The sequence below is a fragment of the Phoxinus phoxinus genome, assembly GCF_949152265.1.
Source record: "Phoxinus phoxinus genome assembly, chromosome: 3".
Classification (NCBI taxonomy): Eukaryota; Metazoa; Chordata; class Actinopteri; order Cypriniformes; family Leuciscidae; genus Phoxinus; species Phoxinus phoxinus.
Window position 1 is genome coordinate 11408234 of NC_136878.1, and position 17959 is coordinate 11426192.

Here is a 17959-nt window from a genome sequence, read left to right on the forward strand (position 1 = left end):
CTTGGCCACATTTAAAAATAGTTTGGCCTTGAAAAACTATAATTTCTTTATTCGTGTGTGTGTATGTGTGTGTGTGTGTGTGTACAAATGCAAACGTGGTCTTGTTTGAGCATATTTGTTGAAAGCTGGGGGTCACAAATTCTGTTTCTTTTGGTCTCCCTCTGCTCAGGCCATCACTGATGATGAAGGCAATGAGGTCTGTACACTCAACACTGGTACAGAGGAGTGTGTGTGTGTGTGTGTGTGGGTGTGGGTGAGTGTGGGGTGGGTGGATGGGTGTTTTCCAAGATTTTGTGTTAATCAACGAGGCAGTAAAAGTCTTCTGCTACTACCTATCACCTTTTTTCTGTTTTGTTCTTTGTTTTCACTATTACTCATCTTGTTCTTTATTTCTCATTACTAGTCGGATGAATCAGATGCTAAGGTGAGAAACAGGCATATGTCTCACCTGATGCGCTTCCTTATGAAGCTGTTTATCAAACATATGAATCATTATAAATAGCTGACAGAGACATGCAGTGACAAAGTGATTGGATGCAATGCAGCAATTACTATACAGTATACGCCTACTAACAAGTTGTTGACAGTACAGAGACAGTGTTGCACTATCGGTCAAAAGTTTAGGGTTTTAAAGATGTTTTTATTTTCACCAAGGCTATATTCATTTGGTCAAAATACAGTAAAAACAGTAATATTGTGAAATTGTTAAGATTTTTCTATTCAATATATTTATATATTTTATAAAAGTCTTCTTCAGTCACATGATCCTTCAGAATTCATTCTAGTTTGGTGCTCAAGTAACATTTTTTTATTATTGTAAATGTTGAAACAGTAGTGCTGCCTAATATTTTTGTGGAAACCATGATGCATTTTTCAGAACGCCATTTATTTGAAATGTAAAAAAAGTGTAACCTTGTAAAAGTCTTTACTGTGATTTTTGACCAATTTAATACATCCTTGCTGTATAAAAGTATTAATTTCTTTAAGAAATAAAAAGCAAATCTTACTGACCCCAAACATTTAACTGTAGTGTAATTGAAGCTGCATTTCATTTTCATATGTTCTTGTCATTTTATTTGAATGTGTGTCAGTGTTTTAATTGTTTAGTTTCTCTGTTTATTTATGTTTTTGTCTGCATTCTGTATCCACGTCTTTCCTATCAGTCTGGAATTTCGGATTCAGAAGGATCAGAGGTACGTTAAGAGAGAACGTACCTGATAGTTATCTATCAGGTTTTCATTTACTCATTTCATTCATGTCTTGTTTTTGTGAAATGCAAGGGCAGATAGATTGTGGCTGTGTACGAAATTGCATACTCTCTTGAGTAGGTACTTTTTATAAACAAGTACCGGTATTTACTTTGCGACCGATAAAAAGGTATGTTCTATATAGTATGAATGTGCGTAGTATGAATGTAATTCGGATGTACTACATTCGCCATGTTGTTATTGACATGTGACCTACCAGCGTCGCTTCACTGCCATTCACAAATCCTCTCCCGTGGCCCCATAGTAATGTGTCCAGAATCTCGCCGGAAGACGGTCATCCGGGTACTTTTTACCTACTCGGTCTTTTATGAATACTATGAATTTGGACATACTTCTTTTGTCACATACTGTTTTTCACCAACTAGATAGTAGGGAAGTATGCGATTTTGTATGCAGCCAAACTAAAGACTAAACAGGGATTAAAACAGAATGGGGATGAGACAATTTTTTGAGTGAACTATTCTTTTTAAACTAAAGGTGATTAAGTCAAATGCGATAGACCAGACGGGTCTTTAGATTGCAGTCACACTCTGTCATGCACATTAAAGCTTAATTGACCTGTTAATTGCGACCAGATCATTTAATGTAGCGCTAAAGCTTTAAAAGGATGTGCCTTAATTGATTCCTGTATCCCACAAAGAGCAGTGACTCTGAATAAAGCATTAGTGAGGAATACAAGATGTCGGTTCTCTGTGTTCATACAGTAAATTTAGTTATAGTTAAAATGATATTGATTAGATATCAATATTGATTAGATTAGATACAAATGCTATATTTTTAATTGGAGGTGTGTGAGAACTCTGTGTGACGTGTCCTGTGGAGTTTGTGTTCTAGGCTCCAGCTGTGATGTTAATGATTACAGCTGGATTAACAGCATCAGTACATAATACAATCCAATTAAAACACAACTCCACATACTGAAGAGTTACACTATAAAAGATCTGGAAAGTCCATTGAATAGAAATCAGATACTCAGGGGTGAACAGTTCACTTTTGCACATGGTATTTCAGCACAAGCTCCTGCGTCTTATTCACTAACCACCCGCAATCCAGTTAAATCAGACACTATCTGCTATCTGTGTCCTGTTTAAGTCATCATCAGTCTTTTCAGCACAAACAGACTTACTTTTTGTGTAAATTAGGTTTATGTTGCACCTTATTTACATAAATTGGTGTCTTTTTTTGTTTGCCGCATTTCAAGGTTAATTTATTGTCATTCCATACACATTTTCACATGAAGGAACGAAACTAAGTACTAAGGTCCTGGTCAAAACACAAGACAAAAATATTAACCAATAAAACACTAGAAACTAGAGTGTATGTCTAAGCAGCTTCGTCAATAAATGGCACAATAGCAATAAAATGTATCTGATTTACATATTTCCCTTAGTGAATTGAGCCATAAAACTACGCAGACTGCACAAAATAATGGACAATTTATATTTTTCATTTATTTGTTTATCTGTGTATTTAATATAAAGTTGTTGTAAGTGTTTTGGGGGTTTAAATACTCAAATCAAGGAACGTTTTGAGTAGTTTGGTGTTTCTAATTGGTGGCGCATTGGATTGTAATTTGAAAATGTATGATATATTTTTATCTGTAGATTGACAACAAAGAAAAGGAGAATAAGGTTGGTTTTGTAAAGAAAGATAGTGAACCCATTTGACTAGTGACTGTATTGTGTTTTGAAACCCAGTTGGTCAGTGCCTTGTATACCTTGACTATCTTTATTCCTATCGTTTCCTATCCTCCCTTCAGTATTGTATATAAAAAAGTGGTCAATAATAATAGTTAACTAACGATTAGTTGCGTTTTAGTACTGTGGTGTCACATGTCACTCCAAAGAAGTGAAATACAACAGCAGCAGTTTTAAGGCTTAGCAGACATTCTTCTAGTGTCCACACCTGCAGTAATGTGTCAATGTTTTTCTGTGTGGATTGTGCACTGGCAGTTTTCAATTAATTCTGCATTTTAGAGATGATGCTTAGATGACAAATCTTCCTCTGTCCTTGAGTTTATGTGAGTCAGGTGTTGCCAGACTCTCAGTGTGCATGGTCATATTCTTTAGCAATGAACCTTTTGACTGGTGTGGTGTGTGTATACTGTACAACTATCTTTGTAAGGACCAGTTTGCGTTTTATACCATCAAAGTGAGTAAAGTGATGCCATTTTGTCTAATCCTCACTTTCTGAGACCTCTTTAAAGGCCTGTTTGAAGGTTAATGCTTGGTATAGGGATAAGGTTATTATTAGGTTAAGGGTAAAGGTTTGGGTTTGGCACTTAGTTGTGATGGGTTGGGTTAGTGTAAGGAGCTAGAGATTGTTTCAATGAATGTGTTGTGTTGTGTTTCTTTTTACTGTATCCCGGTGGGGACTTCAACCTGAATGCACACAGACTCATGGGGACTCGTGTCAGCGTGGTGACCTAAATTGTGGTCCCTATGAGGAAACAAGCTTATAAATCATACAGAATGAGTTTTGTGAATGTAAAAATGCAGAAAGTTTTCTGTGATGGGTAGGTTTAGGGTTAGTGTAAGGGTTTGTTTAAAAACCATTACGTCCAAACAAAGATAGCGGACCAGACGTGTGTGTGCAGGATAGAAAGAAAGAAATACAGAGGGAGAGTCATTTAATACCCAATTGATTAAAAAATAATTTATCTTACAAGCAATCTGTACTATAATATGTTTGTTATATTAACATACATTACCATACAAAAGTTTGGGGTCAGTAAGTTTATTTGTCATTGTTTGTGTTTTATAAAGAAATTAATGAATGTATTCAGCAAGGAAGCATTAAACTGATCAAAAGTGAGTGTAAAGACATTTTTTATGTTATGAAGGTTTTCAAATAAATGCTTCTTATAGAAATAAAAGTTCTACTCATCAAAGAATCCTGAAAAAACGAATCACTTTTTTCAAAATATTAAGCAGCAAAAATGTTTTCAACATTGATAATGAATAAGAAATGTTTCTTTAGCACCATATCAGCATATTTAAAATTATTTTGCCAATGATTTATATATATATATATATATATATATATATATATATATATATATATATATATATATATATATATATATATACATATATATATAGAAAATTATATTTTAAATTATTAATATTAATTAATTAATATTTCACAATGTTACTATTGTATTGTATTTTGATCAAATAAATGCAGCCTTACTACGATTTTGTTTTTGAAAAATGCTCACCGACACGAAACTTTTGATATATATATATATATTACCATATAATAACTAAGTTTACATAAATGCAGTGCAGTGGGTGAATGTCATTTTTAAATCATATTAATCTGGGCCCAGTTGTCCTAACCAGTTGGGACGATAAAAACCATCTCTTCCTGTTCCAAGATGATGTGACTGCAGTGAACATTTTGACGTTTTGTTAGTCAGTTAGTTTCTTTAAATGAACCTCAAATATCTCCTGATTGCTGTTATTGTCATGCGACACAGCAGTTTTGCATTCTGGTTGTTGTGATTAGGCAAATTTTTCCATTCCGCTCCGTCTAGCTGTTTTTAATGCACGAACACATCCTATGTGAACAGTCCCTTGAGTATTCGGCTGATCCTGTTCAGAAATTCAGCTTTCTTCTCTCCGTCACCCTCACCCCCTGCCATTCATCCATCTGTTATTGACTGTTGTTTTCACCATGTCTCCTTTCATCTGTATACAGCTTGACAGGCAGAAGGTGGGTTTATGTGAGCTAAATGCTTTAGTTTGATGTATGACCGCCGTAGTGTAGTAGTCCGTGTCGTCGGATCGGATGCTTTGTGCAGATGAATCAAATATTTAGGAAGCCAGTTTCTGAAACTTCTTCCTCTTATTACCCAGTAGAATTATGTATCTAGATCCTTCTTTCCTTCCCTTCTTCTCCAATTCTGTATGCGGAAGATATTGTGTTTGGTTTCATCCATGTGTGTATTTACATTTATCAGATCTTTAAAGTTTGTCTTGGTTTGTTTTTGTTCTTATTGGCTCTTTATTCGTTCTTACTTTCTAGTCTCTTGCGAAGAAAGAAAAGGTGCGTGCACTTACAGTATTTTGGGTTGTTCTGTGCTTGACTTAAAGTTTGTGTGTATATATTTATCACCTGAATGTCTATGGTGGTCACAGCCCTGGGGATGAGCACAAGTACTCTGAAGTGACAGCAATAATCGATCAAAAACTACTAAGATGGAGTGCAGCTGAAGGCATAGAATAGAATGCAAAGTCTTGATGACTTTTTAAGTTTAAGTAGTCCTAACATGGCACATCCTAATAACACAGGGTTTGTGACTTTGTGCTGCAAGATGCTACATGTTGCACATAGAACAACAATTAAAACAGTGGCATGTTTTTGGTAGTGTTATTTAGTTTTATACAGTGCTATGCATAAGTTTAGACACCCATGCTAAAGTTGACTAAAAAGAGGAATAAAAAATCATCTTTTGGAAATTGAACTTAATGCCTTAATTTAAAAAAATAGGAAAAATCCAACCTTTAAGGACACCAATTTTCTTTGTGAATGAATAATGTATCGTAAATAAATAAATGTTCTTCCTTAAAATACAGGGTGCATAAGTTTGGACACCCCTATGTTAAATTCCCATAGAGGCAGGCAGATTTTTATTTTTAAAGGCCAGTTACTATATGGATCCAGGATACTCTGCATCCTGATAAAGTTCCCTTGGCCTCTGGAATTAAAATATCCCCACATCATCACACACCCTTCACCATACCTGGAAATTGGCATGGAGTACTTTCCATAAGATCATCTCTCAATGCAAATCAAACCAGCTGTTAGGCTAACTGAAATAAAACCATGCCAATCTCTAGGTATGGTGAAGGGTATGTGATGATGTGGGGCTATTTTAATTCCAGAGGCCAAGGGAACTTTATCAGGATGCAGAGTATCCTGGATCCATATAGTAACTGGCCTTTAAAAATAAAAATCTGCCTGCCTCTATGGGAATTTGACATAGGGGTGTCCAAACTTATGCACCCTGTATTTTAAGGAAGAACATTTATTTATTTACGATACATTATTCATTCACAAAGAAAATTGGTGTCCTTAAAGGTTGGATTTTTCCTATTTTTTTAAATTAAGGCATTAAGTTCAATTTCCAAAAGATGATTTTTTGTTCCTCTTTTTAGTCAACTTTAGCATGGGTGTCTAAACTTATGCATAGCACTGTATATGTTACAATGAATTGAGACAACAAGGACTTACTAAATTGACATTATTAAAGTCACTTAATGTCTATTTAAAATAAATGCATCAGAGAATCCTGAAAAAAAAGTATCGGTTTCTTCAAAAAATTTAAGCAATACAGTCGTTTTAAACATGGATAATAATAAGAAATGTTTCTTGAGCACCAAAATAGCTTATTAGAATGAGATTAGAAGGATCATGTGACAGCAATGGCTGCTGAAAATTCAGCTTTGTTGTTACAGGAATAAATGACATTAAAATAGAAAACAGTAATATTTCACAATTTTTTTGTTTTTTATCAAATAAATTGATAGAGAGCGTGATATGTATGTTTTTACCTAGTCATTAAAAATTATATCAGAGATATTTAAAACATTTAGCTTCTTGGCTCAGTTAGGAGATCATCTTAATGATAATTGTGCTATAATAACCTAATTAGCAAATGTTTGCATATTGAGTAATGCATTATCATTCTGTACATGCTAAAGTCATCTCTAAATATATCACAATTTAGCACTAAATACATACTGTTCTTAAGAGGGCCATCTTTCCCCTGCCTTACCATTTAACTGTGGTAACAGTTATTTATAAATAATACAATGTGTTACAATGTTTATTATAAGGCATTATGTAATGTATAATATGTGGTCATTTAGACTTGACCTATATGTGCTTATAGTTCCTATGTTGTATGTGTATTTCAATGTTTTTGTGAGTCATTATATGTTTGTTTCCATGTTCTGGCATCAGGGGGAAAAGAAGGACAAAGAGAAGGAGGTTTGTGCGCGCGCACACACACACGCACACACACACACACACACACACAAACTCTCTCTGTGTGTTTGTCTGTGGTAGCATTGCCCCCTAGTCTCTGGATCAACAGGACTCTGTGTGATATTGAATATAATTTTTTTCTCTGTCTCAAGGATGATAACACCGCCACAGAGGTGGGTGATGGAGCAGAGGTAATAAGCTGATGTTTGTGGGAGTGTGTGTGTGTGTGTGTGGTACTTTCTGAAACATGATAGAAACCAGGTCTCATTAGTGTGAGGATCAAGTGTGTGTATAAAATCTGATGGGAAGGAGAGATGTGTGTTGTTTTGCTGTAATCCTGTCCCTAGGGCTTCAGTGCCTCATTGTCAGAATCTTGTTTTTAGGTGGAATAGGACTCTTGTGCCCTGATGTGAAACAATTACCCATAATTCAAAGCTTAAATAATGATGTGCCTCAGGCAAACATTATGATTTAGCAGTTGTCAGTGAATAAATGATCAATGTTTTGGTAAACACCGTAAAAGATGCTTATTAAACTTATTTCTGTTGTCTTAGAGCGTTGTTGTTGAGCAGAAGTCTAGAATACTCATTAGGAAAATCCATGTATTTTTATGGGTAGTTAAAGGTAGTCTCGTGTCGCCAGAATTTTGACTGAATTCTGGTCAACTTTGCTACTTATTTTAGGCCAAAATTAGTGATGTGAAGTTGAGTTCAATTATATTATATTTCCAATAGCCAAATTCGTCCACATATTCAATATCTGATACATATTTGGAGCTGAGTCATACATTCATAATTGAAAAGGTTTTTGAATATGCACAATTATGATAAAATGAACAAAATTGTCCTGAGTCATAAAAAAAAAAAAAAAAAAACATTCAAAATGAACAAAACATTCATGACTGACCCATGACTAGTCAAAACCACCCAGTTAGACTGGAAGAGTCGACATTATATATAATTATTTTTGAAAGAAGTAGTAATTAAGACTTTTATGCGGGCAAGGATTCATTAAATTGATCACAAGTGTAAAGACATTTATAATATTGTAAAATATTTCTATTTCAAATAAATGCTGTTCTTTTGGACTTTCTATTCATCAAAGAATGCTGGAAAAAATCACATTCTCACAAAAATATTAAGCAGCACAACTGTTTTCAACTGTGATAGAAGAAATGTTTCTTGAGCAGCAAATCAGCATATTATGATTTCTGAAGGATCATGTGATGTGACACTGAAGACAGGAGTAATGATGCTGAAAATTCAGCTTTGCCATCACAAGTAAATTACATTTCCAAATATATTAGTTTTTTTCTCCAGTTTTTTTTACTGTATTCTTGACCAAATAAAGTCAGCATTGGTGAGCAGTTGATACTTTGTTCAAAAATCTCTGAAAAGCATTCTGACCCCAAACTTTTGAACGGTTGAATAGTAAGGATGAATGCATATTCAGATAAAGCCTTTTTTATTTTGTCAATTTTTTTCATCCTTAACTGACACAATGTTTTCTGGACTCAGATGCATTCACAAACCATAACCTTACTAAGAAACTAGTTGTCCGTCACTTCCTACACATCACACAATACATTAGCCACTGAAACTCACATCATATTTTCTTCACGTGTGATTTCGCTAACTCTCAGAGATGGTGATATGAGCTGTCACATGGAGGTTTTAGATTCAGTCGCTTTTGGACTCCCGTTTATTAAAGTCCGTGTCCACTGTGATGAGTAAATCCAGTTGTCATTCCCGAACACTAACTGTGTGAATGTAGCCGTAAACAGCGAATAGATTAGACATCAGAACTATCAGATAATCCGATGCGGTTGGAGTTTGAGTTTGACTTTGAATGTTTTTTTCCCCATTTTATTTATTTTATTCTTCAGCCCAAATATGAGGGAAACAAGGTGTGTGATGTTTCTCTTTCAGTTTAAACTTAAACATTCCTGCATCTCAATTCTAACATTCAGAAGCATATGTGCCATTGAGGATTTGCTCAGCTGTATCATTTTTCTCTCTTTGCCTTTTCTGTTGTTTTCCTGTGTTATTTTAACTCTGTCTCTCGGTAGAAAGAGGCAACAGTCGACAAAAAAAAGGTGCGATAATCATCATGGATGTGTGTGTGTGTGAGTGTGTGTATGCATGTGTGAATGAGACAGTGTCATGTTGTTTTGCTAGAAGCCTGGCTATCTCTTCCCTCCTCCAGAGACTTTCCCTATCACTGTTATATCATTGTGCAAACAGACACGCATGCATTTATGATGCATTCTGTGCATTCATTGGCCCCAGTGCAAGTCCAGATGTATTTGTTCACTTAAGCCACAATTAAAAATTTTACAATTTCCACAAAATTTTACAACCAGAAAGTGTCCAAATAAAAGTATATCTGTTTTTTTTTTAAATGTTTTGCTTGAAAATGTTACTTTTGCTGTCTTTCTTTAATATAATACCACTTTGTTTGATAATTTATCTATTAATTTATTGTGATTTAAGTGTCCAAATACTTTTTTGCGCCACTTTCTTAAGTAGATAGAGATGCTAATATGCCGAATTTTTTAGTAATGCTTTCGGGTTTTAATTGCCATAGACTAGAAGACAAAGAACAAACAAGACCTACTCAAAAGTTTTCTCATTTTTACCACCCTGATTGCCAGAACCACTGGCGATATTGTGTGATCCATTTTAATTGTCTTTCTTCAGCACCATTAAACTGAATAAACAATAGTTACTGTTGTTCATTATGGGAATGAAAAAGTAACTCCTGCACTCTTTGTCTTGGTATGCTTTAATTAAGCTGTTGTTGGATCTGACAGATATATTGCTGAAGATTTTTCTTACCGTTGAAAAATGGTTTTTAATAGAGAATGTATCCAATTTGTTTCACCTACATGATGCTGATGCGCTTGCAGAACCATGACAAACAGACATGGGGAATTTTCCCTACATCCTCTCCTCGCCTCTGCCTAGTTTAAGTGCCATATTTTCTATTAAACTCACACTTCTTCCCGTATGTGTGTGTGTATATACGTGTTACTCTCTCAACAGCTCGACACAGAGGCTGCAGATATCCTCAATGACCTGCAAGGCCAGCTTAATTCTGTTCTGGATAACCTGAGTGCCATGTTTGTCAAGAGGTAAACTACATTTTCTGTGCCTAAATTTCATCTGAATGTCATTATTACAGTATTTCTGAGTGTTCTGGTCACTTTGTCACTTTTTTTTTTTTCCGCTTTGCATTGTTTTGTTTTTTTTATTTTGCATTTTAAGCAATTTATATTTTGTACACTCCTGGGCAAAAATTGAAAATGGCTTAACACTAAGCTTTTAATTGCCTTAACCACAAACTATTGGTCAGAAAATAAGCAACATTTAAGCAAATGCATTACTTAAAAAGCCATTGCTGTCTCAGGAAAAACATCAAAGACTGAATGAAGTTGTTTGCACAAATAGCCTTTTGTGTATATACTGTACATATATAGCGCAATTGCGCATCCGACGACCCTTTGCCGATCCAGTCCCCCCCCCTCTCTCCGCCCCCTCTATCTGCCCCATGCTTTCCTGTCTCATCTGCTCTGTCCTATCTAATAAAGGCACAAAAATTCCAAAGTCATAACATAGAGGGGGAAAAAAAGACAGAATGAAATATTTGGCAGAATATGGGAAGTTGTGTGAGGAGTGATGAATCACAATGAAACACGAGTTGCATGGCGATGCTCCAGAGCCGCGTCTTCCAAAGAAAGCATCTGAGAAATGTATAATAATAAATGCATCTCTAGCCTAGTGAAGCATGGAGGAAGAGTGTCATTGTGTGGGAAGCCTTTTTAGCTGCTGGCATTGATGAGCTACTTCACTGTGAAAAGTCATTTAATGCTTTGGAGTTCAGGAGAATATTGCAGAATGGCTTGCTTCCCACAAATGAAAAGTTGTTATCCAAGTATGGATTTATGTTTTTCAACAAGTCAATGCTTCTGCCAAAACTGCAAAGACAACTAAGTAGTGGCTTGAGAACTACAGAAGTCCATCAGGCAAATTTTTTTTGCCTGGTCTGAGTTCAGAGTTCAACCCTATTATGAATATTTGGTCTCACATCAAACTCAAACGAACTGGGAGACATTTGACAACTACTCATGAACTTTTTGAAGACATAAACATTGAGTGGAACAACACTGACTGTTGTCTGTCTGCAAGTTGGGGAAGGCTATTCCGTGCTAAGTTACTTTATCTGCAGTATTTGTGCAATTCTTGCTAATTTCCTGACCAGTGATTTGCAATTAGAATGGTCAAGACCATTAAAAGACCACTAAATATCATGACATTTTTGGTTTGGGCCATTTGTTTGCCCTGGAGTATACTATTACTGTACATTTATGCATGTTTGTAAGCGCTATTATACTATTTGATTTGATATTATTTTATTATATTATATATTCATTTTGAGTGCTCTTACATCTATATAATTGAATGTAATATAAACAGACTTTATGAAAAGTGTTACAGAAGACTCTATTTTGTAAAAGGTGTCATAATAGTCATCTTGTTTGTTGGCGTAATTTTAATCCCCAGTCTTTATTCCCATACAATTTCTTTCTCTCTGTATGTATAGTTTCCAGGCTCGTATAAATGTGTGTATGCGCCAGATGGCGGAGATCCTGTACCAGATTAAAGGGCCTCTGAATCAGAACACTCGTAACACTGTGGAGGCTGACGCAGACAACGCACTGCGGCCGCTTATGGAGTTCCTCGACACAAAGTCAGTTCAGCTCAACTCCCTTCAGTTGCATTTAGATCAATTCCGTTTCAGACCACTTGTCATTTGTTCCACACTAAGGGTCTTCATGTGTGCCTATTTATTTGCACACTTGGTTTTCTGAACAAGAGCAGAGGAAAGTGGAATAATAACCTGTCATGAGTTGAATGTCTTTGTACTGTATACAACAAATTCCCAGGGAAATTCCCCAAATGTAACGTATACATGCATGTTTGTGTGCGATGTGTGTTGCAGCCTCAGCATCTTTGCAGACGCATGTGAGAAGACTGTGTTGAAGCGTGTGCTAAAGGACCTTTGGAGAAACGTTCTGATCTGCATGGAGAAAACGATTGTGTTACCTCAGAGCAGCGACAGTATAGTGAGTTATTTTACAGGACATGTACGCATGATGTTTAGCGTTAGACACCACAAACTCATTTGCTTGCCCATGAAACATACAGTGATGCTCTGAGAATTGTTCCTCCTCTCACAACACAATATGTTACTTTACTGGCACAAAGCAGTCATTATCCGTGTTTTTTTTATTATTATTTCAGTTGTCAGTGTCGGTATACTATCTAGGGATAGCAACGAATACAGTAGCAATCGAAGGTGAAAGTGATGGTCATCAACACAAAAATTAGCTTTAGCTTAGCTATTAGCATAGCTTTTCCTCAAAATTAAAATGTTTTGTTTTATTTGTAAAATGCAAAGCCTCATTTTTAATTTCATGTTGACCATTTTAAGTGGTAACATGTGGTCGGATTTTCAGACAGCCATTTGTTCAGTTTTTATCAATTACAAATATTTTTCAATTGTGACTGCATCTTGAACTTGTACTGGAACAGACATCATGACCATAATGCTGTCCCTATAGTTAACACACACAATACTGGCAGTCAGATGTTTGAGATATTCTGGGTTTTGTTTTTACTACAGGGAGCTCAACTTCTTACTGCTGCTAAGGAACTGTCCAAACTAAAGGTATCAACCATAAGTACATGGGTAAAACATATATAATCTGTAGCCTAAGAAAGTGTGTGTTGCTAATGTTTTTCTCTCATTATAGGGAGGTGTGGAGCCAAAGAGCTTGTCTCCAAGGCATTGTTTGATCATGGAGGCAGCACTGGACGCAATCAAGGTGTGTTGGTGGATGCGGCATACCCGCTGAGTTACAACACATTAAAGTGTTGGCTTTCTGCTTAAAAACAGAACTGTCAGAGCAAGTCAACATGTTGCACACTGCACCGGGGTTTGAGTTCTTCCAATTGGTGTGTAACGAAAGTGTGTGTGGGTAGGAGAGAGAATTTGAGAAACAATCTGAGAAAGCTGCTCACCACAGGCATGACATTTCACACGTAGTATCTCGGTCAGACAAAACAAGTTACTCTCTGTAGCACCTTTTTCAGTTGGAAATTCATGCTAATTCTCTCTCTCTCTCTCTCTCTCTCTCTCTCTCTCTCTCTCTCTCTCTCTCTCTCTCTCTCTCTCTCTCTCTCTCTCTCAAACTTGCTGCTGGGTAGCTGTTTTTCCATGCTGGTGGGAATGGTTTAAAAAAAGCGTATCTGGAGAAGAGCCCTGAGCTGTCATCGCTGCGTTACGCGCTCTCCTTATATACACAGACCACAGATGCTCTTATCAAGACGTTTGTGACAACACAACATGCTCAGGGTGAGATACATACACATGCACATATGTTCAGTAGATGACTTTTATCAGCCTTTGCACATGGCCACACAATCTCTATAAATTATTTGACATTTGCAGGACTCTTATATATTTTTAAATGAAACATTTCTTCCCGCAGTTCAAAATGGAATGGGCATCAGGATCACCCCCAAAGAGAACGTTCGACCTGACCGAGGTGGGCCCAAAATGTCAAAATTTCTCACTCACAAAATATTTCTAGATTAACATATTTTTACTAAGATATTTAATGTGTTTTATAAATGTTAGTTATTCCTGTGATTTCAAAGCCGAATCTTCAGCAGTCATTACTCCAGTATTCAGTGTAAATGATCCTTCAGAAATCATTTAAATTTGTGGATTTGCTGCTGTTCAAAACGGTTGTGTTGCTTAATTTTTTTTTATTATTTTTTTTTACTTTGATGCAATATTTATATTATATACTTTATATTGTTTAGAATTTTAGTAGAAAATGCATTTCTTTTGCAACAAATCCCCTGCTCATTACATATTTGGTTAATAAAGATTTTGGCTAATTTGATAATGCTTCACTATCTAGCTATCACTAGAGTAAAATACTTTCAGCTTGGTTTTACAGTATGATTTTTAATAGCACATTTTACTTATATTTTTTGAAATCCATTCCATATAATTCCACAATTTTTAATCACAATCATAAAAAATGAAAATATATATATATTTTTTTCAATGCATATATCAGATTGTAATGATGAGCACCATGTTGAATGTACAGTATTTGTGAAATGAAGTGGTTTGATTGACAGGCTCCGGGGTTGAGCGGCCGATAGGGGAGTCAGTAATTCAGTTGGATTTGTCGCCTCCAGCTGGAAACACTGAGCAGAAACTCTGCGTCAGAGGTGAGAGCACTACAGGAAAGAAGAGATACATTTTCTTATCTGTGCATTTCTGAATGTGAATTCTTATAAGTACCTGGTGATGAGATGATGATATAGTCCTGTAAACACCCCTGACATCTTTTTACAAACTCTTTCTCTTTCAGTGATTGCAGTGAATGACATGAAATGGCAGACCTCAGGGATGTTTCGTCCATTTGTTGAGGTTAACCTGGTCGGCCCGCAGCTCACAGAGAAGAAACGGAAATTCACAACCAAATCGAAAAACAACTGCTGGACTGCAAAGTACAATGAGGCATTTCAATTGTGAGTGAAAGCAACTCTCATCTGTAAATGTTACTCTATTTAAATGTGTGGTTTGTAGGGACTGCACGCCTACTGATTTCTCCCAGTCGGTTTACTTGTCAAAACAATACTCGAGTTAACCTACTTGAGAACTTGTGACTTGTTACATTAAAAAAAAGAAAGAGAAAAAAAGAGTTCATCTCAACAAGTGTTTATTAATTGGCAGCCCAATGTTTGTTACAATTATGTCTCTTACATGTATTGTACAAACATTAAAATAACAGGTTTCATTTTGACAAATTAACACGTTGTAAATTGACACGCAACGTTATAACCTTAACATGATTACATGCAATCAGTTACTACCCAGCACTGGTATTATACAACATTAGCCTCTTCATATTGCATTTCACAGGTCTTCAACAGTAAAAAACAATAAGGAACGGTACTTGCATCACTTAGATCTTGACTCAACCGGTTCAACATAGTTTATAATAGAATAAGACAAAGTTCATGTAGTCTATTCGCTGCTTTTTGGTCGCGGTCATGGCTCGCTGGTTTGCGTTCAGAAAAACAATCGTGTCATAAGTACTCGATGTCTTCCGACAGCGCCGACTAGTGGTTAAAGTAGTCGACTACCCGCACACTAGGCCTAGTGGTTTGAAACACCAGCGTTTTTTATAAGAACAACACTAGTACTTGGTGGCAGTTAAACCTTTTTTAAAAGCCATATTACTGAGAATGTTCTACTTATGTGTATTTTTCTCCTCCTTTTATCTCAATCTCAGTGTGCTGGGTAAAGGCATGAGCCTGGACTGCTATGAGATTCAAATATCGGTGAAGGATTACTGTTTTGGTCGTGCGGACCGGGTGGTGGGTATCGCAGTTCTGCAGATGCGTGACGTAGCGGACCGGAAAAGCTGCGTGTGCTGGTGCCCTTTGGGCCCGCGTATCAACATAGATGAAACCGGGACCACCGCACTACGAATCCTCTCTCAACGCTCGACTGATGAGGTTGCCAAAGAGTTTGTCAAACTAAAAGCTGAGGCCAGGCCTGTTGAAGAGGGGAGGTGAAGAGGAAGCAGAAGGTTGACCTCTTCAATCGACCATAAGGATGAAAGTGGACTGATTAAAACTTTGATCATTTGAGGCAAATGAAAGACTTCCTAACTGTATCTGACAGACAAACAAGCCTTCACAAACCGATTGCACAAGGACGTACACTGTTTATAAAACCTTGCATGTTTATTCAAAGCCTTAAGAGTCATGTAATCGTTTGACTGGCTTTGCATCATTCTTCATGAGGAGCAACTACTTGTAAGATGAGTGCTCGCACTGAGAACAGCGTTCCCACGGCCCCATGGAAAATCTGGTAATATCAGGTCATTTTCAAAGTGTGATGTCAAAAAAGGTAGTCATCACTCAAATATTTTGTCGGCTAGAAATATCTACAATTTTGTCGTACAAAAATGACCTAGTTAATCAAACGACTGAAAAAATCATGGAAATTTCATCAGTTCTAATGAAGTGTTTTTCGGCGAGATTTCTGCAATAGTAAATGACAACTGTCCAATCAATTCCTCGTGGACAAAATCAAGTCCCGCCCTACATTTGTTCTTGTTCGAGAAGCAGTTTCACTCAGATATGCGTCACAATATGGAAGAAAAGATGACTTTAATGATTGCTTTGCGAGTATTTTCAAGCACGTTGTAAGGTAAAGTATCAGTGACATTACGAAACATGCGCATGTGCAAGATCAAATATAAGAAGATGCGAGAGTTTTGCCAAACCATGAGTCTGTGGGCTCATTCCACACAGTTCTTTGTGGCCTTCTGAATGGGAGTCTTATAGTGGGGGGAGGTGGTCTAACTAGATTTATTTGCATTGGCACATTTAGATAGACATTTTTCTTCATTGGTCTGTTCACTTATGTGATCCTGAAATCTTATCTGTAATACCTTACATACCTTCACCATCTTTGTCTTACTTGAAAGATGGTTCTGTTGTGTCCGACCTCTCCAAATCCTCCAAAGATCATGGTTATTTCCTGTAGTTTTTTCCCACAGATGTCTCAAAACAGATAAATACACAAATAAAAAAGACAAATATAGGCCAACCAGTGCCAGCTGATGAGAAGGGATGTACTGTATGAAACTTTGTTTACCTTGTGCCAAGTAGATTGTATGCTCTCTTTTTTTTAAAGGTGTAATAGAGTTATGTTTTGTTTTGTTTTGTTTGTAATATTTGCACAAACAAACATGTGTAAACACAATCTCTAAAGATGACACATGTGCATGTATTTATTGTAAATTCTAGCTTTTGGTCATATGTTTTATGTTTGTCAATATGTGGAAAGCTATTTATGTATTTTAAATTATGGAGGAGATCACAGATTGAATTGATATTCTGAATTCGTTTATAAATTATTTATGAATTTATGTGTTTGTGTGTTTCTTTAAGAATGAATATTCTGGTCTGTTACATCTTTCATTCTCCAAACATCATTGTGCTGCTACTGTAATAAGCATTGGTATTTGTGTTTGGATGCATAGGTCTGTGGTTGGAAGGCCTACGCTTATACTTTCTACCTCTCAATATGACTGGCTCTTCCTCTTAAATGATGTCCTCTCTTCTGTTGTTTTGCATGTCTCTCTTTAGAAGGTTCTCTAAAGGAATCTGATTCAGGTATGGCAAGTCCAGCCTTGCCCCAGCATGTTGTTCAGAACAACCAGGCCATACAATTCTCTTGACCCCTGCTTTTAATGAGGTGACCTGTTTTAAAAAGCAATGCAATTGAGTTAAGACTGGCTTCTGTACAATGCAGATCATGCATTTGCATTTAATGATGGCATTTTGATGTGGGATATATATTTAATAGGTGGTGAATGAAATCCATTTTAAGGCATGTTATTTTTCACATTTAAAGTAAAGCAATCCTTGTGGCGTCACGTTCAAATTGTTTCACATCCACATTTTGGGTGGGTTGGTCATTGGTCTGCATTTTTTTAAACTGAAAGTTGTTGTACTTTGTTGGTTTCCAGCAGATGAAGAATTGTAAATAGCAAGTATATATGTACGAACTTGGATACTCTTAAAAATCTCTCT

At 36.2% G+C, this 17959-nt stretch overlaps 1 protein-coding gene across 2 annotated transcripts in view; it reads left to right on the forward strand.

Moving 5' to 3' along the window:
- Positions 1–17291, forward strand: part of unc13ba (unc-13 homolog Ba (C. elegans)) — a 105073-nt gene extending 87782 nt beyond the window's left edge. The window contains exons 36-55 of one of the 2 annotated variants that reach the window (XM_079608753.1): positions 170–196; positions 404–424; positions 1164–1193; positions 2873–2899; positions 4971–4985; positions 5298–5318; positions 7239–7265; positions 7415–7453; positions 9148–9168; positions 9331–9357; positions 10307–10395; positions 11865–12011; positions 12264–12387; positions 12948–12992; positions 13078–13149; positions 13532–13679; positions 13816–13872; positions 14480–14572; positions 14716–14875; positions 15643–17291. In XM_079608753.1, the coding sequence (XP_079464879.1) occupies positions 170–196; positions 404–424; positions 1164–1193; positions 2873–2899; positions 4971–4985; positions 5298–5318; positions 7239–7265; positions 7415–7453; positions 9148–9168; positions 9331–9357; positions 10307–10395; positions 11865–12011; positions 12264–12387; positions 12948–12992; positions 13078–13149; positions 13532–13679; positions 13816–13872; positions 14480–14572; positions 14716–14875; positions 15643–15928 (1476 nt within the window). In that variant the 3' untranslated portion in view covers positions 15929–17291. The remainder of the gene's footprint in view (positions 1–169; positions 197–403; positions 425–1163; positions 1194–2872; positions 2900–4970; positions 4986–5297; positions 5319–7238; positions 7266–7414; positions 7454–9147; positions 9169–9330; positions 9358–10306; positions 10396–11864; positions 12012–12263; positions 12388–12947; positions 12993–13077; positions 13150–13531; positions 13680–13815; positions 13873–14479; positions 14573–14715; positions 14876–15642) is intronic. The other variant, XM_079608752.1, reaches the window with a different exon arrangement.
- Positions 17292–17959: the final 668 nt, after the last annotated feature.